This window comes from Pseudonaja textilis, chromosome 9 (genome assembly GCF_049901715.1).
Source record: "Pseudonaja textilis isolate UNSWEBS1 chromosome 9, rPseTex1.2, whole genome shotgun sequence".
NCBI lineage: Eukaryota > Metazoa > Chordata > Lepidosauria > Squamata > Elapidae > Pseudonaja > Pseudonaja textilis.
In genome coordinates, this window is record NC_141998.1 from 14,335,512 (window position 1) to 14,361,891 (window position 26,380).

Genomic DNA, 26,380 nt, shown 5'->3' on the forward strand with positions numbered 1-26,380 from the left:
GTATCCTGCTTTCTACATGCTACCAAGTCAATTTTAATATAAAAATGCAGCTGTCAGCCTTCCTAGGGAAGTAAAGGAAAATATTCTTTGTTTGCAATACACACTTGAAATCTGCGTACATGTTTTCGAGCATTTTAAGACTTTGCCACAGTTTAATGAATCACTCCAGTTCTTAAATCAGTAGCACCGTTGTTAAGTGAAGCTGGCTTTCCCATTAACTTTCCTTGTCAGAAGGTTGCAAAAGGTGATCACATGATTCTGCAACTGTCATAAATATGAGTCAGCTGCCAATCATCTGAATTTTGATCACATGACCATGGGGATGCTGCAATGGTCATGTGAAAAATGGTCATAAATCCCTTTTCCAGTGCCACTATAACTTTGAACAGTCACTAAATGAACTGTTGTAAGGCGAGGACTACCTGTATTGATCAGAATAATATCGATCATTCCAGGAAAGCTTGAATTGATGAGTACTTTCAAGTGAAGCCTTGTGCAGTGTCCCAGCCTCCTGCAGGAAATTTTATTTGTGGAGGATCTAAATAGACTTTGACCTGCTCTGCCTCTGTGAGAGGAGAAGATTCCTAAGGTTGGGCTAGCTGCACTAGATCCCATTGAGAATATAACATTAAATGCAGCAATTTAAGATATTCATTCTTCGTGGATCATTTGACAGACAGGCCAGATCTGCTTGAGTGTCATTCAGCTTCAGGTTATAGTTCTTGGTTCCCTTATTTATCACATATGATCATAGAAAATACCTGGTGGGTATTGGAACAAGCTGCTTTAAGGTTTAAATACTGTTTTTCAAAGCAATCCTCAGCTAGATTGGCACAATAAAATATTCAGCTAAAATAGGGTTGTTTCATAGTTTGGGTGTTAGGGAACTCTATTATCTCATGGGGTGGCTCACCAGGTAAGACACTGGCCTTGTCGGCTGGAAAAGCCAGCAGCTCAAATTCAGGCCTTGGGTGCCATGCATTGGGGATGACTTCCCATCTTTGCCCCAGCTCCTGCCAACTTGGTGGGAAGGTAACAGTGTTCTGTGATGTCATGCTGGTCACGTAACAGCAGAAATGTCTTCAGACTGCACTGGTTCAATGGCCTTGAAACAGAGATGAGCACCATCCTGTCCCCTACAGTCAGCAATAACAGGTGAAGTAAAATCTGCAGGGACTCGTTTTTACCTTCTACCTTATTACCACACGAGGCCCTAATTTTTGGTCATAATAGAAATTGTTGGAACATTGTTAAATACAACATACAGGCATGGAGTTCAAAAATATGCAAACGCAGCCAGTCTTTCTGGAAGAATATATTGCAATATTGGAAGCATATCTAACAATTGCACCCCTATGAGAAATATGACCCCCAACTAAAATCCCCACAGAGTTAATAAGACACAACCAATTCTAGATGATCAAGTGACAACTTTATAGATATATTCCAATAACCAGTACATACAGACATTAAGCAATATTTATTAAAATACAATCTTTAGTAAAAGCTTCCACATTAGAAAGAGGTTAGGAATTCATGAGCCTAAGGGGCAAAAACAATATAACACAAGCAAGTTTCTACAGTACTGTACATTTCAAATCACAGAATGAGAGGAGGAGGACTCATTTTCTTTTAAGCAAGTAGTAGCGAAACTCACTGCAGTGTTTCACTTACCCTCTTAATCTTTCGGAGGAAAGTTAACAGTCCACAAGGAACTGACCACTGCAAAAATGGACTTCACAGAAAATACGACAGCCCTTAAGTTGATGCATCTGAAGCAGACATTGGAGGAAGAAAAAGAATTAAGGCTGGTGATTTCTGGCACCACAAGGGTGCTGCATCAGATCTGCCAATGCAGCCTCTGCACGAGTTCTTTCAACCAGGTGTCTTCCCCCAAAAAAGACCTCACAAAGCAAAGTAGCCAAGTTGTCAAGTCCCAGGAAGTACCCAGTCAAACAGAAATGTGTTCAAACCCCAGGTTGCTGACTTGTTCCACTTTACTGTACTAAGTTGATGAATATATATAAATTGCACGGAAGTTGGCTCAATAAGTTATCAAGAGCTGATGCAACTGTGCATGACGGACACATTTTAAGAAAGGAACAATGCAAGCCAGAAATACAATTTCTCCTCAAAGTCACATCAGGAACCTTCAACTTTGCCTTAAATTGCCTTTTGTCAGTCTGGCATTTTGTCTTCTTGGCACTAACTGGTTCCTTGCTAATGGGCAAGGACAACTTCCTGGTTTTTTACGTCTCTCTTCTGGAATGGAGAGAAGGCTCAGTGAGTGATGTCAGTTTATCAACAGAGTTAGGAAAGCTGTGCCCAAGATGTTACATCTTGAGCCTAGAAGATGGAATTCTGTCCCAACTGGCTTAATATATCGGAGGAGTGATCATTCCACCATGGGTGGGTGTGCACAAACATGCCATTGAAGGGCAAAGCTCCAAGTGACATGTTTTTCCTATTGCCTAGCTGAATTGCTTCACAAAGGACTCCTGGTTGGGGATCAGCTGACTTTAAGGGACATGGTGTGCAGACATGTCCAACCCACTTACAATAAAGCAAAACACTGGGAAGGAAGGCAGAAATACAGCTGTAGAACGGTAACCTTACCCACCCTGGCCTCCACCCTACAAAAGACAGAATGGGCCTTAGAGCTGAGATGCCACTGACAGAAAGACAAAAGCATTAAATAACATTTCCTACACTTACACAAAACCAGCAGGGACAAATTCTCCGACCATGGGAGAATAGTGTCTTGGCCAAAGACACCACAAGACAACGCCAAGCTGCGTGGTTGCAGCAACGAACACACTGAGACCCAATACAGGATAGCTCATACTCTACAAGGCTCTGGTATATTGGCTAGTGTAAAACAGCAGCTTATTCTTTTGAATGCAGCATGTTCAAGGAGGGCTGCTTACCAGGGCAGGTTTATCATCAGGACAGCAGCCATAATACATAGAGTGGGAAGGTATGCCGGGATTGCAATACAGCTCCCCATTCATTCCACGTCCTGCTGAATGGTGTAGTATCACCAAACCATCAGCTTAGATGAGTTACCAGCTTTTCATCAATAAACCCAACCTAAACAAACTGGAATATCCAAGAGCAACTGAAATCCTGGGTTTGATCAGTGGCAACGATACCGGATAAAAGAGGGAGCTAAATGCTGCTACTTATATCCTTGGCAAAAACAAAACAAATTCTTGGTTTGGGAAGGTTGGGAAGAAGTTTCCCACCTAGAATCAAGAGAAAACTTAAAAGCATGTACATATCCATATTAGTCCTAAAACCACTTTCCCACTTCTTTGGAGTAAAGTATAATTCTATATTACAAAGTATAATCAGTTCTTGGGCTGAATTAGAGATCTTTTTTCTTTTTTTCATGCAGAACGCAGAGATCCATGTTCTTTGAACAATTCTGAATGGGTTCAAAATGGATTGGGTTTTGCTTCACTTCCAAAAATCAGCACCCAACATTTTAAGACACAAGGACACTATGCAAATCCTGGAAAAAAGGCATTTCCAGATGGCCAAACTCTTTTTATTACTCTTAAGTATGCACGAGTCTACATCTGTTTGTAGGTTTGGAAGGAGAGCAGCAAATCCCCACACAGATATCAGCCAATGACCAAAACAGGAATGTGTGTAAGCACCAGGATCCATTCTCAACTCCCTTTGTGTCACCAACCTAATATCCCAGATACACTCTTGCCATGAAAGTTCGTTTTTTCAAATAAGGTTTCAATTTCATGGAGCCCCCCAACATGGTAGCCTATTTCTTGCCTCCAGTGTGGCTGTAATGGCTGAATCTGGGAACATCAGCTGCTGCTGTAGTTACATGTAGGTGCTGCTGCCTCTCTCTCCAGGAGTCATGAAATCCAATCCAATCCAGATAGTCCAAAGTGGTGGTGAAGGTACACGGTGAATGGAGTCACATGATGTCACAGCATGAATTCTGCTTCCGGGCCTTCCATGTCAGGAGAGGTGGGAAGAAACACACACTTATTACAGGTAGTCCTTGACTTACAACAGTTCATTTAGTTCGAAGTTACAATGGCACTGAAAAAAGTAGCTTATGACCATTTTTCACAGTTATGACTGTTGCAGCATCCCCATGGTCACGTGATTTACATTCAGATGCTTGACTACTGACTCATATTTATGACAACTGCAGTGTCCCAGGGTCATGTAAACCCCTTCTGCCACTTTCTGAGAAGCAAAGTCAATGGGGAAGCCAGATTCACTTAACAACCGTGTTACTAATTTAAGAACTGCAGTGATTCACTTAACAAATGGGGAGGGGAAAGTCATAAAAGGGGGTAAAACTACTTAACAAATTTCTCACCGAGCAACATAAATTTTGGGCTCAATTGTGGTCATATCTTGAGGACTACCTGTAATTATTTATATTAGGATTTATTATTGAGAGATGTCTCCATGGTCTTGGGGGAGTGTGGAAGCTGCAGTCCCTTTCCATGATGGAGAGCTATCCTGTGAATCCATGTGTCAAAAATGCACTCCTATGCCAGTTTTATATATATTATTGGTCATGGGTACCTTTATAAGGCACTCTTCGGTTTAAAAACTCCAAGAGTTGCTCATAAATTATACAAACAACTCTTTAATAATGAAAAATTCCAGTAACGTCAGAATGAGAGACAAGGTGGTACTTCCATCATAATCTACATGAGTGCACTGGGGGAGGGGGGCTGTGTGGGTGGAAATAATGCTTAAAATATTAAAACTTTACTTTTAGGAATCTGAACTTTACTTCAGATTCCAGCCTCTGGCTTGTAAGTAACATTCTTTGACATGTTTTTGTTTCTTAACCCTGCTGGCTTTTGGAAAGAGGGGGCTTTTGTAACTGTCCATTGTGGCAGCCATTTTGCTGGAATAACCACAGAATTTGCAAAATGCCTAATATTGCCCGCTGATGTGAAAAAAATTGGGAGGCCTTTTGCCAATGATTCTCATAACATTAAACTTGCTCTTCTCCAAATTCTACTCACTTATTACAGGTAGTCCTCAAACTTACAACTGTAACGGAGCCCGGAATTACAGATAGTCCTTAACTTACAACAGTTCCTTTAGTGACCGTTCAAAGTTACAACAGAACTGAAAAAAGTGACATGACCGCTTTTCACAGTACAACCTTTGAAACAATCCCCATAGTCATGTGATCAGAATTCAGATGCTTGGCATTGCAAAATGAAAAAGGTCTTCTGCAGTCAGGACACAAGCCTAAGATTGAAAATCTTGTCAGATGTTACATCTTTTCTATCCTGCTCTATGGAGTGGAGAATTGGTCTCTGACAGAAAGTCAGTTGAAGAGACTCAGAAAGTCAGTTGAAGACCATTTGATATGTGGATTTATAGGCCACTATTATATATAAGCTGGGTTGACAAAATTAGAAATGAGGTAGTGATAAGCTGTCTGGGAAAGCCAAGGGAAATCATCAAAACCATAAAAAAACAAAAGCTAGAATATTTTGGACATGTGATGTGACACCTGAAAAAATACGGCATACTTCACTTCATCCTCCAGGAAAGATTAAAGGCAAACAAGGTCCAGGTAGAAGAAGAACCTCAGGGCTTCAAAATCTAAAGGACTGGTTTTGACAAAACTCAACATTTTTTCGTGTGGCTGCTGATAAAAATAGGATCGCCAATGTGATCGCCAACATCAGATGACAGATATGGAGGAGGGAGGAGGAGGAGGAGAAGGAGGAGGTGGCGGTGGCAAGTGGTTGATACTTATGATCATTGCTATGGTCCAAGGTCACGTGATCCCCTTTTGCAAAGCCAGGCTCACTTAACTCATCAATTGCAGTGATTCACTTAACAAATGTGATGAAAAAAGTCATAAAATGGGGAAAAACTCACTTAACAAATGTCTCACTTACCAACATAAAATTTGGGCTCAACTGTGGCCGTAAGTTGAGGACTACTACTAAAAGTCATGCTGGTCATGAATTGGGTCATGATTTTGTGAACTTTTTGTGGTGGTTGTTAAGCAAGTGCACTGTACACAAGTGCAAGTGTACACAATGGACACTTTTTGCTGAAAGCAAGTACCAGTTTCTGACCAAAAAAAATGTACCTTAATCATTTGACAGTGAGATCCTTCAAATGTCAATAAAAGCTATCATTAAAAAAAAAGTCATCAAACACTTAAAATATGATCATGTGACCACAGGGGGAGGCACAGCTGTCAGAACTTCGATTCTGGGTTGTAAGTAGCCCTGGCTACATCTGTTGTAACTTCTAAGGCTCACAAAGCAACCAGTCATAAATTGAGGACTACCTGCATAATAAGGAAGCTTTGCATTCAGTAACAATTTCATTCTACTCAAAGGTATCTTTTACCAATCTTTATGCACCTTCCCAATGAGTAACAGTTTTTTGTAAATGTATATTCATAAATAACAACTACTACTGTATTTTGGCTCTAAATGTGATGTATTAACATTACTATCTCCCGGCATTTGCCCTAAAAATGCTTTTCAAAAGGTGAGCTGTTGAGGCCACTTGTGGGTTTATCTGTGTCCTCAGAGTCTCTTGAATCAGAGTGCAAATGGCCGTGGAACCTTCTTGGGGCTGCTGAAAGGACCGTGCCATAGATAAGAGATTGATGGTGTCATATCCACCCCACCTCTGTTGAGAGAGGGCTGTTCAATTTTAACCTAAGATGGTCTCTCTGACCCCTCTTTCAAACCAGTGAAAACAAAACCTTTTCAAGGGAAAAAACAAGAAAGCTCAGTTGCCTTTTGAAAAGCAACTTTGGAACAACCGCGACCTGAATGATTGAGAATCTCCATAGACACTTACGGCATTTGATTTCCAGGCCACAATCTCCACTGACTAAAAACAACCCATACATTTATTGCCTCATAAATAATTGCAGGAAGACAGGAAACACTGTCTATATTACAGAACACTGGCCCAAATATACTTACAGTTTTGTAAAAGGCTTTTGACTGATTTCCAAGAATCTCTGACTTGGCCACTAAGTCATCCAGTTTCTCTCCTCGTTCTAACAAGGACTCCATTGTATTGTGCTAAATGGGAAAAAGACACAGCTGAGAGATAGAGATCCCTGACTTAGGAACCCAGCTGCAGAAGAGGCAGCAAACATGGGAGCCTATGAAGTGGTGAAGCTCCGATCGCTCTGTAATGCCTCAGAGCTTAATTTCCACATTTTCCCTTCACCCATCCTCTCAGCCCCCCTATCAAGCGTTTACGGTTTCCACTTTCTGATTTGGAAAAAAGTTTAGGAAGCGTCATTGTGCTCTTCACAACAGATGGGCCTCCGTCTACATTTGCCTCTTAAGGACACCAATGGTGGCTTGGTCTACCACTACCACCACCATTAAATCCGTTCTTCCACGTTTACTTTAGTCTCTGCCAGAATGCTATCAAAGAGCTATTTGAAGAAATTTACCCCCAAATAAAAATGTTTGTCTCAAAGGAATAGTTTTTGCCATCCTACAAATGCCATTTTCCTAATATTTTAAAATTAGAAACACAAATCTGTTTTCTCTCCCCCTGTGCTAAAAATACAACACTCTAGAGGCCACAGACGATAATGGGGAAGGTGGCTTTCTTAAGGAAGGACACAAAGCAGGACATTCAGTGTTTTATCCCACAACTCAAGAACCTATTCTGTAGTATTTCATACACAGCACACCTTGTGATCTTAAACAGTGGCCTATAGATGTTTGTTCCACTCACAACCTGTTCGCCTGGATATGTACTATCTGTTGCTCTCGCATGACTTTTAAAAACTTTTATTTGTATTCCACCTTTAGCATTTGACAGAAATGTTTAATTTCCAGCCTCTCCCCAGCACTTTTCAGCAGTATCAATTTCCTATTTGTAATCAGTGGATCACTTTAAATTTCTAACAGGCTAAAATGATTAGGGTTCATTTTGAAGTAACTGCAGTGTAGCAGAAACAATATTTATATTTGAATGTATCTAATACAAGACACACGAATCAACTGCTTACAATCCAATCAGTGTTAATTTTGATGAAAATTACTCATAGCGGGTCTCTCAACTAAATAACTCTATTGCTCCACAATACACAAAGAATCCCAGGATTTCAGAGGGATTTTAGGACTGACTATGCTCTAAGAAGGTTGAGGTCACACTATTGACCAGCCACTGAGGATACACTAACTACTGTTCTCCACATATTGCTAGAATGTTTATTCTAGAAAGAATTTGAACAACCTACTCTGCGCACCGTGTTATCTGTTCACTGAATGGAAATTCCACCATGGCATTCAGGGCAATGGTGGGGAAGGTGGCCTCCTTGAGGAAGGACACAAAGCAGGACATTCACCGTTTTACTCCACAATTCAAGAAGCATTTTGTTCATTACTGGTATCTGAGCATCTCTGACGACACCATAATAACCAACAAAAAGGAGGTCACAGCTAAGATAAAAATTAGTCATGACCTACTTTTATCTAATTGCATCATGTTTTCATCTTGTCTTGAAGAATTACATGTAATCATTAACAGACTGAATTAAAAGCTACCCAGAGTCAGGAACATCTAGAACTATATTCACATGTACAAAAAAGAGAGGAAGTTTTGTTTTTATATAACATTCACAGCCTCAAAATAAAAGGATTCTGAGGACTTTAAAATAGGACCTGCATTTACTGAATCCATACTCTGAATGCCATACACAGATCCCTGTGCCAAATAAATCTCCTCACTAAGGTTTTCCCCTAGAATTTGCTTTTTTAAAATTATTGTCCTGCTTCCAAATTTTACCGACATCTAGCAATCTCCATATTAACAGCAAGATGCTAACACTTACCAGGATAACTTTGGTCTCATCCAATTCGGCTTGTACTTTTGTCATTGCATCGGCATCACGAGGATTCTTAAAGAATGATAAAGACTTTTATTTGATGATGTTCTTGGCATGATACTAAAAATTGTGTTTATACAGCATTACAATGTAATATTTAGGAGAGGCAATTTCTTCAAGTATACCAAAGCCATGCAAACTCAGGCCATACCGTGCCCTGAACATCAGATTTTATTATGATAAATATTTATTCCCTCTGCTCTTATCTCAGCAACCAACCACTACTATGAAACATAATAAAAAAAACAGATGCAGTCAACAATGTGAGATCAGAAATATTAGGAAAACAGCCTAATGACAAGGAACAGATTGGTTTCTTGTCAGACAAGAAACTAGTATGTGGTGTTTTTTTGGGGGAGATAATACTATTACAGATTGTAAATTTTAAAGGTTAAATCACGCATTATAGGCATTGTGGACTGAGTATAAATAAAATCAATTTCTGTTCATCATGTGAAGGTAAAAGACATTGGATTGAGCAGTGTAGAGAAGAGCATCAAACAAATTAGGGGACTGGAGGCTAAAATATATGAAGAATAGTTACAGGAACTGGGCACGGTTAGTCTAGGGAAGAGAAGGACCGGGGGAGACAGGATAGCAGCTTCCAATATTTGAGGGGCTGCTATAGATAGGAGGGAGTCAACCTATTTTCCAAGGTACCAGAAGGCCAGGCAAGGAATAGTGGATGGAAACTGAGCAAGGAGAGATTCAACCTAGAAATAAGGAGAAATTTTCTGACAGTGTGAACAATCAACCAACAGAACAGCTTGCCTTCAGAAGTTGTGGCAGCTTCATCACTGGAAGCATTCAAGAAGAGACTTGACTGCCTGAATCTGTCAGAAATGGTGTAGGCCAGGATCTCCTGCTTGGGTGGGGGACTGGACTAGATGACCTACAAGATCCCTTCCAACTCTATTATTCTCAAATCAAATTATTTTTCTGATTTCTGAAACCTTTACAGATTTTTTCTCCCAACAATTTATATTCATTCCAACCATACCTGATATTTACTAAGGTATCCATCCAATGCTGTATAGGTTATCGTTGCTGGAGATCCAGAAGGCCAGTCTATCCTATTAACTTGCCTAGAGAATTCATCAAGTACCTATATACAGAAGACCAAGAGAAACCTAAGAATCCTTTTATGCAGATTTTCAAAGAAGTCTTATATTCCTTTGAAGGAATTCTACACAGCAGTCCCCAAAAATAAAATTAGATATTACATTTTTGTTGAAGCTCAGACACCATATTGGAACTTATAAATTCTAGAATTATATAGCAGAAAGGGACTACATGAAATGAAAAGCAGAAAGAACAGTGACAATGATTAACAATATTCCCTTTTGACATGGACAGCAATGACTCAGACAATCTGATGCTAGTGAAACAGTTTATTATTAGACTTCTATGTTGTTCATCTTGCCGAGGTAATAATTCTACACGTAAGAGTTTATTTAAACCCAATTCAAGTAACAGAATTAAATTTGTGAATGCATTTTACATAGAGTTAGTGGACTTTTTGGGCAGATTTTCTGGTCCTAAGTTACTTTAAATTTTTTGTTAGGCAAAAAGCTCTAAAACCTGGGTGCATCTTGGAGAACTGTGGGCTTAAAGCTCCAGAATTCCTCAACCTGCATAGATTTCTAAACATTTTGGGAGTTGAAATCAATATATCATAAAATTGCTCTGGTTGGGAAATGCTTCTCTACAAAAGATGCTGCTTGCATACAAGAGCATACAAGACTGAAATGAATTTTAAACATTCATTTTAATGCATTTTTTTCTCCACCAACCTCCCCTACATCATCACACACAGTCACATGTGACAGTCCCAATGGGAGCATTGCTTTGTAAACAACTTTGTTGCTGCTGCTTTATATCTAGCATATTTCATTCCCTGGTTTTTCAAAATCTTTATTAATTCTAAATGGCATTTTACCCTATGCTAGGCTTGGATTATGAAATACGATTAATGCAAATTACTTTAATGTGATGTCCGAACTAAGTCAGGGCTCTATTTCAAGGCAAGTTTAACTATGAAACACCTACTCTGTGTTATCTTGCAGTCCATCTGTAGATACTCAAATCCTCCCTGCACAAGCTGGTATTTACCTTATCCAACAATGTGAAACAAACCCGGGATGGATATTCATGATCTGCAATTACCACTCCAGCCAAACCATCATTCCGTACATAAACATGGCAGAGGTATTCTGAAATGAAGAATAACATGAACAATGTACATTTTTCCCATAAAAAATTCCACAGAATTTGTGAAAAAGAACCACAGATGTGTCCCAACTCAGCAGTCCCTTTGTTTATTTTAGGTACAAGATGGCTGAGCTTTTTAAGTCTCACTCTGAACATAAGATTCATTTTGGAAAAAAAGAAAATCCAGCTTCCAAGCAGAAGGAATAGGAATCTTGCTTTTGAAATTTTCACGTAAGACTTAACAGCACTGAACACTATACACATTTCATCTTCTGTTGTTACAATTTACCTTACAAAAAGATCAGAATATGTAATATGTTTGGATGAAGTAGTCCTAACTCAAACTATTAGCAGTGTGTGATCAGTATTTTGACCAAGAGGAGCAGTTTTAGAAGTAACATTTTCACTGTCTATTATTGTATAATAGCAATTGCCAACTTGCCAGAAATTCCTAAGAAAGTCAATTATTTAATTTGACCTAGAGAAATCATCCAGAACATTCCCTTAGATAACTTCCAACATGCTTTTTTTCCCTTAGAGAGCAGTAGTTATCTACATCTTATTATCTGCATTATTCTCAATGTTAAGCCCTACATTTAATATTTGCAGATATACACACCCTTATTTATTATAGTTCTGTCTAAGGCAGACTACTGTGTATGCCTACCTTGTTCCTTTACAGAAGCTCTGCTTCCAAGCTCTGAACGTTCTACAATCAGTTGACTTGTGAAGGTCATAAATTCTTGAACGCTTTTAAATAAATAATTTTAAAAATATCACAATTAGTTACTAAACCATCTATATTCAAATGCACTGTAAAGAAAATAAATTTTATTAGCAGCATCAGCTGCTAATAAAAGATAATTACATCATAAAAATGGTAAAAGCACATGATGTAGGTAGGAGACCACCAGGCTAAGCCCAGGGGAGGGGTCAAGTACATCATCAGACTGGAGTCCAGCCCATCTTGAATTCCACTGATTCTTATCTACTGCCAATTGGCTCTGACAGTTGGTAGTTCAGAATCTTGTAAGAGTGTTTGGGTGTAATAAACCTGTATTCATTTGAACCATTCTGGCTCCTGATTTCTTACACCAGACATATGATTTTATTTTAAAAAAAAAGATTTTCAAAAGCAGCATACAAATCATTTAAAAAGCAGTGTACGAATCTGTAACAGTAAAATAAGGCCAAGGGTAAATGAATAGAAAAAACTAATCCTTTTAAATAGGAATTCAACGTATGTTTTAATGAGTGCAAGTAACTTCAAAATATGAAAAGAGAAAAGGATTTCTGATAAACTGATATTGTTTTCTTTTCAAGCTCTGGTAGTTCCATTTTACGATATAATTTTGCAGGAAGATAGACCCACCATTCAAAGGTCAAATGCAAAACTATATTTAGCCATGTATATTTAGAATTAACAGAAACAACCTAACAAATTCAAAACTGCTAGCATTCTGCTTACAGCTACAAGTATACATGAATGTATATGTTCAGATTTCTCAAATAGGAAACAGTGTTAAACCTAAACAGAATTCATACTGAGGTGATGCACTTTAGAAACAGAAGCATGAATGTGAGGGCTATCATTTAGCATTATTTTTCACTACTTGGATTTAGAAGTTACATCGGGGAAAAAAGTATTACATCTTGAATTCAATGCAACAAATTCAAAGGGAATGTCATAGTGCGGTTACAGGAAAGCATCAAGGGGAGAAAGCTGATCCTAAAATGAAGTGAAGTCTTACCTGGATCTCTGGAAGAAGCTAAATGATGAGATATCATAAGCAGCTTTCAGTAAGTGCACTTTGGGATCACCTTTGTAAAGAACACTTAGACTGTAAAGCTTCATCTTTTTATCTGTTCAACCTTTCTTGACAACCTGAGCAAAGAAAAAAAAAACCACCTACCTTAATCAATAATAAAGTAAAATACCACAAGGATAAAGGCAAACATGAATTCCTAACTAGAGGTCTATCAGCCTTTTACATGGATATTTTTTACAACAGAAAACAAAGGCTAGCAAAACAAACTCTTGTGCTTATTTACCTGCATGATTGTCCTCTGAATTAAGAATGAAATTACCCTGCAACTAATCTTGATATTAAAGCAGCTGATTCATAGGAAGCAGAGGTGAGTCAGAAATGGCACTACAAACTTGAAGGACAAGTTGCCTGATCTAGTTAGGAAGCAGTAGGTAATCTACTCCCAATCCAGGATGATTTGGCACTTGTTCATTATTCAAAATTCATTCTGCCATCTTTGGCCCATATGGATAATCCTTGACTGGATTCCCTTCTATCTTATTTCCATTCCTCTGCATGATAATCCAATTCTAAATGTAGTTGACACAAGGTATTTTTCCATACCAATAGGCTTCCCTTCTGAATTTTCTAACTTGAAGAAGTCTACGGTTTAAACATCACATTTCCCGATTGGTTCCTGACTTCTCAGGTGAGTGCAGGTAGTCCTCGGCTTACAACAGTTTATTTAGTGACTGTTCAAACTTACGTCACTAGAAAAAGTGATCCATGACCATTTTTCATAGTTACAACCATTACAGATCCCCATAGTGACATGATTAAAATTCAGACACTTGGCAACTGACTCATATTTATGACAGCTGCATTGTCCAGGAGTCACATGATCACCTTTTGCAACCTTCTGACAAGCAAAATCAATGGGGAAACCAGATTTTAGAAATTACATCAGAAAAAAGTATCAAAAACCATTAATTTATCAACTGCAGTTATTCACTTAATAACTGGCAAGAAAAGTTGTAAACTGGGGCAAAACTCACTTAACAAATGTTTCACTTAGCAACAGAAATTCTGGGGTCAGTGATGGTCATAAGCTAAGGACTACCTGTATGTGACCTTCACATACTACCTTCACTTAAAGGGGGCAAATCTGAAAGAGGTTTGTAAGGTTGAAACTATGTAACTTTACAAAGGAAAATCCAAGAGCAAAACCCCAGAAAAACTTCCCATATTCCTTCACAAATACATCAATCAAATGTTATATGCAAATTTATTTCAACAAGACCATTCAATTTCCATTTTTTCCCATGAAGGTGAAAGACTCTAATCTTCGACTTAACAAACTTTAGTGACTGTTCAAAGTTACAATGCAACTGAAAAAAGTGACTTACAACCGTTTTTCAGTTATAACTTCTGCAAGCAATCCCAGGGTCATGTGATCAAAATTCAGATGCCTGGCAACTGGTTAAAACCTATGACCATTGCTGTGCCCTGGGGGTCACATGATCCCCTTTTGCCACCTTCTGACAAGCCAGGTCAATGGGGAAGCCAGATTCACTTAACAACTGGATTACTAACTTATTAACCGCAGTGCTTCATTTAACAACTGTGGCAAGAAAAGTCGTAGAATGGGGCAAAACTTACTTTAAAAAGGTCTCACTTAAGAACAGAGGGGGGTTGGGGGGGTAATTGTGGTCGTAAATCGAGGACTACCTGTAGAAGAAACACACCACCCCACACCACCCTCAAAGAAAGGACCCAAGTGAGTTTTTGAAAAACGACTCAATCCACAGGGCTGCTTTCTGAAATAAAGGCCCGCCCTTTGCCAAAAAAAAGATGGAGACGATGAGCCATTCGTTCGTTTTAAGATTTGTTTTTCCACGCTCCATTTTAAGGCCCCTCCCAAACCCAGAAGCCAAACCGAGAGGCCGCCATGTCTGTCCGCACCCACCCCCCGCTGAGTTCGCACCCCCGTCGGCCACTCCAGTCTCCAGCTGGGCCTGAAGGAACCAACACACCCTGGGCCGCCCTTAATAACAAGCCCTTCCCGACTCCAACCCCCTCAAGCAGCTGGCTGGGGATAATAGGCGTGGGTGTCCAACCAGCCAGGGAGGTCTCTAAGGCAGTAACAGTACCAGTGTGGGGGTGGGGTTCCTCGTTCCCGCCCGGTAGGCCGCCTCGCTTCCCGCAAGGACCCACCTCACGACCCGAAGGGAGCCCGGCTCAGCCCCGCGTTGCCTCAGAGACGCTGAGCGGTCCGAAACAGTGATGGAAGCGGAAGCCGGCACGCCCTTTGACCCCGTGACAGAGGAGCCGGAAGAGCTGCCAACTCGACGGCCGGCTGAGCCATAGAGTTACGAAAAATGTAGAGCTAGGAAAGGGGAAGAGTCGCCCCGCGTACGCGGCTGGACATTGCTCGGAGCTGTTGGAGAGACAGCGTGTGGCGGCGGGGGGAGGGGTGGGGTGGATATCTCTCGGAATCCCCCGCTGCCAGACTGTCCTCGTGGAGTGCCCCGTGAATAGGATTTGTAAATGCACGACCACAGTTGAGTCCAAATGAATAGGACGCTGCCACAAAGAAAAGGGGATCAAATTATTCTCCAAAGCACCAGGACAAGAAGCAATCAATTGAAACTAATCAAGAAGAGAAGCAACCTGGAATTAAAGAGAAATTTCCTGACAGTGAGAACAATTAACTAGTGGAACAGTTTGCTTCCAGGACGTGGGCGCGCCATCACTGGAGGTTTTTAAGAAGAGGCTAGAGTAGACAATCACTTGTCTGAAATAATATAGGGTCTCCTGCTTTTGAGCAAGGGGCTGAAGACCTCCAAGGTCAAAAATATAGAACTATTCCAGTTCTATTCTGGGATATATTCTTGGATATAGAAGAACGTTGGTTGCAACTTTCTGGGGCTGCTGTATCGTGATCTTGCTGTTTTAAATGCTGTAATGACATGCCAAAACAACATGCCTTTTTCTAAATGTCAGGAACAAGGCAATGACATAGATGGGGAACAATTTCTGCTTTGGTGCAAGCAAGGATCTTTGCACGTGAGAGTGCAATGGCTGAGACCTGTGCAATGAAAGATTTTACTCCACCTTCCTTCTCGTCACCACAGTCCAGCTTCTCCACAGCAAAATGTGGCTGCAGCAGTGTCTTTTGCCACGACTGGCAATTGAAAAGATGTTTGTTCCTCTGTAAGCACAAAAATTGGACAATTACACATCAGTTCAACCTCATGGAAACATGGAAGAATATCATGCAAAGCTGACAAAATAGGGAGAAGCACAATAAATAGGAAACATTACCATTTTACATATTGTAGATAAAAAGCCACTCAAATCTTCAATTGCATGTTTCTTGGAGATCCTTGGACATTTTGGGACTATTGGATTTTTTATACGACTGAATCTTTTGTACTTGTAGTACAAGTGCTAAGAAGGCAGAAGACCCAAACTTACCAACCAAGAGGTGTCAAGATTAGCTCCAACCCAAATGGATGAATTTAACATGGACACCCCCCTCTTTGATTCCATAACTCACAATAGGACTGGCTCTTTTTTATTCCTCCTCCTAATTGTACTAATCTGTCAACAGTGGAACCTGCTCAGGTTATAATTCCAATCAATCAGAATAGATCTGGAAGGGACCTTGGAGATCTTCTAGTCCAACCCCCTGCTGAAGTAGGAGACCCTATTTAATTGTTCTCACTGTTGGGAAGTTTCTCCTTAATTCCAGGTTGCACCTCTCCTTGATTAATTTCCATTCATTGTTTCTTGTCTAGCTTTCTGGTGCTTTGGAAAATACAGGTAGTCCTCGACTTACAACACGATTGAGCCCAACATTTCTATTGCTAAGTGAGACACCTGTTAAATGAATTTTGCCCCATATTACAATCTTTCTTCTCACAGTTTTTAAGTGAATCACTTCACTTGTTAATTTAGCAATATAATTGTTAAGTGAATCTAGCTTCTGCATTGACGTTGCTTGTCAGAAGCTGGCAAAATATGAGCCAGTTGTTGAGCATCTGAACTTTTATCATGTGACCATGGGGATGCTGCAGCCATTGTAAGTGTGAAAAATGCTCATTGGTTTTTTTTCCAGTGCTGTTGTAACTTCAAATGGTTACTAAATGAACTGTTGTAAGTCGAGGACTACCTGTATTGAGGGTAGATATGAGTTAACTGCAAAGCTATTTCAAGTGAAATGGGTGCTTCATTCTAGGAAATGCTCGCTTGATGTTGCTAACTCCAGGTTGGTTGTGGAAACGCCTTTCTCCCTTTTCATAAATATATGCCCACTGACCTTCCGCCTTTCAGAGAAGGATGCTGATGACCAACTACAGGTTGCTAAGCTTGGCAATTAATTGGCAGAGACAGCTAAAAAAATAATATGGTTGCTATGTCCATTTGAATTAAGCCCTATTTCCATGGTAGCTCTTCCACATGACAGCTTTAATAGAATGGAGAGAGTTGATGTGCAGTGGAACTGCAAAAGAGTTTCATCCATTACTATGGCAATGCAGTGTTAGTCTTGAGACTCATCCCCGGAAGTAGGCCTTGTGGACCGCAGAAATGACACAGCATCTCCAAGCACTAAAGTAAATAAATGTAATGTGTCCAGAAGAGTAATTTAATCAAGAGGACGTCCCAAGCTGGGTTACTCAGGAGGCAATTTTTCTCACTGTGAAACAGCTCACGACTTTGTCTTCAAAATGTTGATGGACAAAAGGGATCTTTGGGCAAGGGAGATATCTGCTCAACACCCCACAAAGTGACTTTGAGAGGAACAAAGTCAGAGAAATCCCCAGGCAAGGAGAAACCCAGAGACCAGAAAGTTCATCGCTTCAAACGTCGTTTTCCAAAGGAGATGAAGTAACATTTTGCCTGACATAAAGCCACCAGAGACAGTGGAATAACGTCAAGAGGCAGAACAAGGAAAGCTGCCTTTTTTGTTAAGGGCATACAAGGGTGTGGTGGGAAAAGAGACAGACAGAGAAGAAAAGCATTTGGCCTTGTTTATTTCTGGACCTTGGGCAGATTGATTTAACCACTGACTCCTGGTCGGTGCTGAGAGTTGCCCCCATGCTGGATCACAGAAATAGGATGGATAGCTCCCAGAAGGAAAGGGTAAGGTCCTATCTTTGTTTTCTCATTCTGGGAAGTCCAGGGTGGGGCTGAGTTTTGTGATTTTGAAGGCCATTCACCAAAAATTAAGATATGGGGGCATTCTTTAAATGGAGGGGGATACAGTGCAAAGCTGTAACCAAATGCATCTAGGTTTATGTACCCCAGTGCAACAGTTTAAGGTTTGACGCAGCAAAGAGACAAGGGAGATTTTTGAGTCATTACAGGTAGTTCTCAACTTACAACCACAACTGAGACCAGAATTTCTGTTGCTAAGTAAGATGATTGTTAAGTGAATTGCACCTGATTTCACAATCTTTTTGCCATGATTGGTAAGTGAATTCCTGTGGTCATTAAATGAATCATGTGGTTGTTAAGTGAGTCCAGCTTTTTCTGTGGATGTTGCTTGTCAGAAGCAGGCTGGGAAGGTCCCAAATGACAGTGGGATGCTGCACCTGTCGTAAATACATGCCAGTTATCAAATATCCGAATTTTGATCATGTGACTATGGGGATGCTATGATGGTCATAAGTGGGAGGATCAGTCATAGGTTACTTTTTCTTAGTGCTGTTGTAACTCTGAACTGTTGCTAAATGAATGGGTGTAAGTTGAGGATTACTTGTACCCCACTTGATTGCATCTGATACTATGAGCAAACCCTCAATGTGGATAGCAAATGAGGCAGATCAGTGGGATAGGAGAAAAATTCCATCCCTTTCAGTTGAAAGAATCGGGAAACTTTATTCTCTAAATTCATCTGGATAACTTATGTAACAGCAAATTAGAGATACCTTTTCAAAGTAAGATACAGGCTATAGACTTGTCTTTCCAAATTTATTGAACTACTGATTGTTCTGAAGTTCAAATGGGCACCCCAAGAGCCCAAAGATTTTGTTAGCCTTGAGAATCCCCATTCTTTGATTTAAGAAGTTAGATTCCCCTTGAAGGTATTTTGCTGTTTTTCCCATTTTTTTCTACTGAGCTCCCAAAATTGGCTGCTTCCATTTTGACACATCCTAGTTTTCTTGCAATACAATCAGTTTATAAGTGAGGCTGAACTATAGCGACATTTCTATATCAATCAAGCCTGAAAGTGAACTTATACACTATGTTTAAGCGACACCCAAGTATCCTTGTTCTCAAAAGATCCTGAGGAACCATCTAGGGATACTGCTGAAAAGTTGAATTGAGGTAACTAAAGCCTGTTTGTTCTTGGCCTCTGGTAACTATACATACAAGTGGTAACACCATATGAAGATGTACTTATATATAAGCCATAAGGGAGGGAATTGCCTAGTCTAGGAATAAGATTTCAGAAAACCAAAATTAGAAGCACGCCAGGTTTGATACCTTGCAGTCAGATATTTTGCACTTTGCTCAATGTAATTTTAATGCCTGGACTTTAATATTTGCTGTATTTTTGAATTGATATAAACAGGTTCCCTGAATCTGCATGAAGTGGGTAACCTAATTAAGCATAGCAGGAGCTGCTGGGTTTTTGCATATGTGTGTTCCGTATTCTACCATAAGTTCCATTATGTCAGGACTCAGAAGGAATTTAGTGGATTTTTAAGGGATTTTGCTAGTATGCAGTCCATTTCCTTGATCCAGTAATAACTTAGGATGCGGTTGCACTAACACAGGAAGGATGGTGTAGATTTTCACTTAGGTCAGCAGAATATATAATGTTAACTCAGACCAATTTGCTCTTGAATTAGGTCACTGTGATATGACAAACATTTTTAAAAAAACCTTTTTATCTGAAGGCTCAAATGTTTAAAGAACGGTTGCGGGAATTGGGTATGTGTAACTTAATGAAAAGAAGGACTAGGAGTGACATGATAACAGTGTTCCAGTATCTGAGGAGCTGCCACAGAAAAGAGAGGGTGGGATCCAAAGCACCTGAAGACAGGGCAAGAAACAATGGGTGGAAACTAATCAAGGAGAGATCCAACCTAGAACTAAGGAGGAGTTAGAACAATTAATCAGTGGAATAGCTTGCCTCCAGAAGTTGTGGATGCTCGAATGCTGAGTGTTTTTAAGAAGAAATTGGACAACCTTTTATCTGAAATGATATAGAATTTTCTGCCTAAGCAGAGGGTCGACTAGAACAGGAGTCTCCAACCTTGGCCACTTTTAAGACTTGTGGACTTCAACTCCCAGAATTCTTTGCTGGCTGAGGAATTCTGGGAGGAGTTCTGGGAATTCTGAGGAATTCTGGGAGTTGAAGTCCACAAGTCTTAAAGTGGTCAAGGTTGGAGACCCCTGGACTAGAAGACATCCAAGGTCCCTTTCAAATCTGCTATTCTGTTATTCTGTTCTTTAAAGGAGATGTTGGAGAAGTTATTTTTCCTCTGTGTAGAATGTTTCTTTTCCTCATGGAATAAATGTTCCGGCATTGCAGAAATAAGTATAAAACTGACAAGCACCTTAAAAGAGGAGTTCTACCTTCTCTCCAGCAAGATAGAAAAGCCTTTCCTATAATGAGGTGTCCTACTACCACTTGCAGAAACTGTTTTTCTCATGTAGTTTCATCACAAGCTTTCTCATAGATTATTGTTGCTCAGATTTGCCATGAATCAACTGGCAGCAGTTTTATAGCAGGTTTTATAGCAGGTTTTGCCAAAACAGGGACGCTATCACTTTACCTTGTCAGTCAACAAAATCCAATGTAGCTGAAGGACATTGCATTAGGAAAAGTTATTTTAGAGGAAATGACTCATGAGACTTTGAACCCTTCTTGCAGAGGCTGCAAACTCTCTGCATGGGGAACTTCTGCTTAATCCTTTTCCAAATTCAAAGTTTTTGGCAGAGCCAGTACATGTTCTGGAATGTCCACACATCAGCTGGATTCTCTGCTTTTTCATGGAATTATATTGGCGACAAAACAGATATGGATATGATATCCATCCTCTGGGGAGAAGTAATTTGTTGGGTTGAGACACAAATTTATGAAAATATGAACATCATAAACTACTAAGTTTACTAATCATAAACCTTAAGAACACATATTTGGGGATAAGACTGGTGGAGTACAATGGAACTTATTTTTGAGTGGATGTATGTAGGTCTGCATCATAAGTTTTTATGAACTGGATGACCATCTTATAAATGTATAACAAATCCTGCTCCTTTAAAAATAAGATTCTGTTTTTTAACTCATCAATAGTAAATTCCCACAGATTGGGTATGGTATAATAATAAGTATATTGGCATAATTAAAGGTAAAGGTTCCCCTCGCACATACATGCTAGTCATTTCTGGCTCTAGGGGGCAGTGCTCATCTCTGTTACAAAGCTGAAGAGCCAGCGCTGTCCCAAGACATCGCCGTGGTCATGTGGCTGGCATGACTAAATGCAGAAGGCGCTTGGAACGCTATTACCTTCCCACCAAAGGGGTCCCTATTTTTCTACTTGCATTTTTACATGCTTTCAAACTGCTAGGTTGGCAGAAGCTGGGACAAGTAACAGGAGCTCACTCTGTTATGTGGCGCTAGGGATTCAAACCGCCGAACTGCCGACCTTTTGATCAACAAGCCACTTGTCTTAGCCACTGAGCCATCGCGTCCCTCACTTTCATAATTAGACAGTGCTAATTTTTAATTTGCAAGTAATGTGCAAGAGGATTATTGTTGACAATGAAGGAGGAATTAAGTTGTGGTGTGATGGTAGGTTTGTTCCATATAACTCACATCAGCAGAGGGTGCTGCTCTACTATCCCACATCTCCAATTTCCATTTCGTAAGGGACCAACAGTCTAATCAAAGAATTACCAAGAAGAAAACAACGCTCCCATCACTTCTCACAGGCAAGTTACTTGTATATAAACAGAGCACAAACCCCACTCCATTCTAGCACTGATGATGTTACTTATTTGGGTAATGAAATGTCTGCAAGCAAACAACCAAACTCAGAAAGCATTAAGGACCTCACAGTTCAACCCTGAGCTACAAATATTATTTTCTATTATTTTGCCTTTTCTACAATATTTCTGCATTAAACAGAGAGGTTTTCCTTGGGTTAAGAGCAGAGGTGGTATTCAGCAGGTTCTGACCAGTTCTGGAGAATCGGTAGCTGAAATTTTGAATAGTTCGGAGAACCAGCAAATACCGCCTCTGACTGGCCCCACCCCCATCTGCCTCCCGACTCCCAGCTGATTGGCTGGGTCTTCTTTCTTTGCCCTGAATAGGAGAACGGAGCTGGAAAGCAGGTTAGTAGGGTGGAGTGGGAATGGGATTTTGCAGTAACGTTCCCCCTGGAGTGGTGTGGGAATGGAGATTTTACAGTATCCTTCTCCTGCCAAGCCATGCCACTCCCACCAAGCCATGCCATGCCTACCAAGCCATGCCCACAGAACTGGTAGTAAAAAAAATTGAATCCCACCACTGGGTAAGAGACACTCCTAAAATTTACCATCCAAATTAATACTAGGAATCTATTTGTCTTTGACTACTTCCCGTAAAAGCATCTGTCCTATTTTGTATATGGTCTGAGTTTTCTGAGGATCAGATGGTATCTGATGGGAGCTCAGTCATTACAAGTCTTTCCAATTTCTTCCTTGAATGGATGAATGTGGTTTCAGGGAAGTGACCTGACAAAGATACTCAAACTTCAAGCCAGGTTAAAACCAGGTAAATCCAGCCAAATACTTTGTTGTGAGAGCACACGGGACATTTTTTAGAATGAGGGAAAGGAAGGGAGAAATAGCCATGGGTCAAATGGCACTAATCCTATGCAAGTAGGGCATCCAGTGAAGATATTGATTTTCTTTTTTTTTAAATCAACTTTACTAAATTTCAAAGAGAGATAACATAGAAAATAACAGAAAGGGAGAAATTGGGAGAATGAGGATCAAAAGGGGAAAAATATGTGACCAGAAAAAAACATATATTTTTTTCTTCCATATCTTCCAATTTTCTTCAATACAGATACAAATATATAATAAAGTGACCTCTTACTCTGAATGAAAACAAAACACAAAAGTATCTTACAAAAATATACAAATTAGACAATAAAAATGACATCAGAATCATGTAGTAACAAAATAACATGTAAACTTAAACATAAACATATAAAATATACAATATATATGTCTAATAATAATAAAATATACTATGTTTCCACAATCATCTGGGCTTTATCAAAGTCTTGGAGATATCAAAAGTGGCTCATCATTTCCTACATTTAGCCTAGGTAGCAACTCTCTTCATTAAACACAAATTACACATTTCTATCCAAGCTAATGGTCATGATCATCTGAGTAGCTCTTCAACAGTCTGAGCATCACACAGAATCTGGTTAAACCATCATATAAATTTCCCATAATGACTTGGACTTAGGTTAAATTGGGACATTATGGAAATTTAAAATTCCCACTAGACCCAAAACACTCAGATGAGATTGAATGTTCCTTTTACTGCCCGCTGCTATGTGTTGTTGTTTTTTTTTCAATTTTTTTTAATTTCAATCTTCATATGCACAACAATACATTAATAGTGTGGCACCCATATATCATACATTTTAGTATAGGCAAAATTAATAATATCAATCATATCTCTCAATGCATATATTTCACATTAATTCGTAATCCTTCAATGCTTATTTTCAACCTTTCAAAACTCTCTCCAAATGCCTACCACCCTATTAATTAAACATACCTAGTAATTCCATTATTCAATTTTCTCCCTGCTTTTATTTTATTTTCTAAAATAAAAAATTCTCATTTGGCAAGCAGTGTGGTTCCAGGTTTCACATCTCAATACAAACATGACCATTGTTACCTGTTCATTATATTTGTTTTGTTTCATATTGCATCATCCTTATTATTGTTAAATATTAAGCTTATCTTATCCAATTCATGTTATATTAAATCATTTTCATATCTTATTTTACAATGTTATCTAAAATTCTTATCTCATTTCTGTTGTCATTTCTCATATTATTTTTTTCTGTCACATTTGTCATTTTATTAATCCTTATCTGTAAATATAATCGTCCCCTCTGGTTAATAATTCGAGCTAACCACCTTCATTCCAGATTAATATCAATCTCCCTATCTAGTATATAACACAAATTATATATATATATATATATATATATATAATCTCAGATTCCGCATTATATTTTCTCAAACATCTTATGAATTATCTATACATTACAAAATACTATTTTCAGTATATTCTTATACATCACAACATATTACCCTGCGGAATGTCCTTCCTTATCCTTTTTTTCCCCACCCATTATCTCTCCCTCTTTGGACAATGTACTTTCTTTTCATCCTTGTTTGTTTCCTATTCCTCTTTGTTTTCTGGTCCTTTCTCTTCATTCCCTTTTTTCCCATTCTTATTCCCCTCCATTTCTCATTCCAGTTATCAAACTTTTCTCTCTCCCTGCTATGTGTTGTTATTGAACAGGCCTTTCAAATCCATTAATAAAGCAGAAGGAAAATCACAAACACTGTGAGGAAACTACATGTGTATGTGTGTGAGAGAGAGAGAGGGAGGGAGAGAAAGAGAAGACTATAGTCTGTATTATCTTCCCTTCCCCCACAGTATGTAATTTTATAAATCACAACATCTTCTGTGATTTCTCATGCAATTTCCTCTTATCAGTATTGTCTGAGCAAATACTGCTTACCAAGTGCAAGATTTCCAGTCAGGAAAATTAGTTTCTGTGTTTTACATTCTGATGAGTCTTCCTGCTTCAGCTCAGACAATCTGGATATTTCTGAGCAAACAAAATAAACCCAAGACACAACTTCAAAGCATACAACAATGGCTTGTATTCCACAGGTGAGCGCCAGATCACCTAAAAAACATATACCGTACATACCACTGGGGTAATGCAGGATTTGTAGTTCACAGAGTTCTCAAATATGCATCCACTATGTTCATGTTGTTAGTTCAACACTTTCTAGGTACTGACATCAGCTGTTGCATTATATTGCTAAACTAATAGTTATGTGGAACAGGCCAGGCCTTTGGTCATTACATGATCTTCTAAATATTAACTCTATGTCAGGAATAACCATTCAACAGAGGAAGAGAAATGTCAAACAAACAAAAAACACCCTCTTTGGATCCCGTACAAGGAATAGGAAATTCTAAGTTTGTACATTGTTCGTTCCATTGCATAATACAGATGACTGATTTCTTCCACAACCTTTCCCAAGTTAATTTTAACATGAATTTGGGCCAGGTTTGTGCATGGAGAGGGAAATAAACTAGAAAATACTTTTTGTATAAATCAGCAACTGGGAAACAAGATTGTTTATTGAAAAAGATTACAAATAAAGAAGGAACCTACATTCACATGACCCATGAATGTGCCCCAAGAAAGAAATCATGATTTATAAATATTGGAAGCTGGATCAAGATAAACTGGGGGAGGGCGGGATATTATGGGTAGCATAGATTAATATCTAATATGAGCCTATCTGACAACAACCATAGCATATGGAAGATTGTGATTAGAATGTAAGAGAAAGAAATGGATATAGAAATGAAATTGAAGATAAATAGAGATGTTAAGTGAAATGAAGAGAAAGGGGAATATGTAAAGGTCAGAATGAAAGTGGTTGGGTTTTTTTTTTGGAGCAGCTGATGCAGCGAAGTGAAATGAAAAGTTCAGTTGGGAATGAAAAGGTTAAAATGATTGTTGTGGTTCACCAGCAGCCTATGCAGATGGCAGTGGAATCGGACAGTGGGGAAGAACGGGGACCAGTCCGGGAGTCTGGAGAGGAATCGGATGAGGGTCCTGTGTCCAATGCAGAGATGGGGCCAGGACCATCTGGGAGTGGTGTGCTGATTCCAGAGCTTCCAGAGTCTGGCAGCAGTGAGGCAGAGGAACAAGGGGAGCCTCTTCCCAGTGCACATGTGCACAGAGCTGCTAGAAGGCAAGAGCAGCTGAGACAAAGTATTACGCCTTGAATTACGCCCTCTTCGGTCTGATTTAAGTATGGTATATAAAATCATACATTGCAATGCCCTACCTGTCAATGAATACTTCAGCTTCAACCATAACAACACAAGAGCACACAAAAGATACAAACTCAAGGTTAATCGCACCAAACTTGATTGCAGGAAATACGACTTCAGCAACAGAGTGGTCAATCTCTGGAATACTCTACCCGACTCTGTAGTTTCTTCCCCAAATCCCCAAAACTTTAACCTTAGACTGTCTACTATTGATCTCACCCCTTTCCTAAGAGGTCTCTAGGGGGCGTGCATAAGCGCACCAACCTGCCTACAGTCCCTGTCCTATTGTTTCTTTTATTTTTCTTTTATTTTTCTTATATGTACCCATTTCATGTATTCATAACTATGTATACACTTATACTTATTATCTTGTAAACAATTGACAAATCAAATAAATAAATAAAA

General features: G+C 39.4%; 2 protein-coding genes across 3 annotated transcripts in view; one reads left to right on the top strand and one right to left on the bottom strand.

Moving 5' to 3' along the window:
- Positions 1 to 1,410: 1,410 nt before the first annotated feature.
- YKT6 (YKT6 vesicular SNARE protein) lies at positions 1,411 to 15,181 on the bottom strand. 2 transcript variants are annotated; one of them, XM_087938970.1, is made up of 8 exons: positions 15,006 to 15,181; positions 12,859 to 12,992; positions 11,775 to 11,857; positions 11,009 to 11,109; positions 9,897 to 10,001; positions 8,843 to 8,908; positions 6,966 to 7,067; positions 1,411 to 3,976 (listed from the first exon to the last, which is right to left on the bottom strand). In XM_087938970.1, exons 2-8 carry the CDS (start codon positions 12,960 to 12,962, stop codon positions 3,941 to 3,943), a joined length of 597 nt encoding a protein of 198 aa, XP_087795096.1. In that variant the 5' UTR covers positions 12,963 to 12,992; positions 15,006 to 15,181; the 3' UTR covers positions 1,411 to 3,940. The 2 variants fall into 2 exon arrangements, with proteins under 2 accessions (XP_087795096.1, XP_026573798.1); XM_026718013.2 differs by having other exon boundaries at positions 15,070 to 15,177.
- A 1,766-nt stretch (positions 15,182 to 16,947) lies between these two features.
- The window catches only part of GCK (glucokinase), a 45,310-nt gene continuing 35,877 nt past the window's right edge, over positions 16,948 to 26,380 (top strand). The window contains exon 1 of the mRNA XM_087938971.1: positions 16,948 to 18,000. Coding sequence (XP_087795097.1) covers positions 17,956 to 18,000 — 45 coding nt within the window. The 5' untranslated portion in view covers positions 16,948 to 17,955. The remainder of the gene's footprint in view (positions 18,001 to 26,380) is intronic.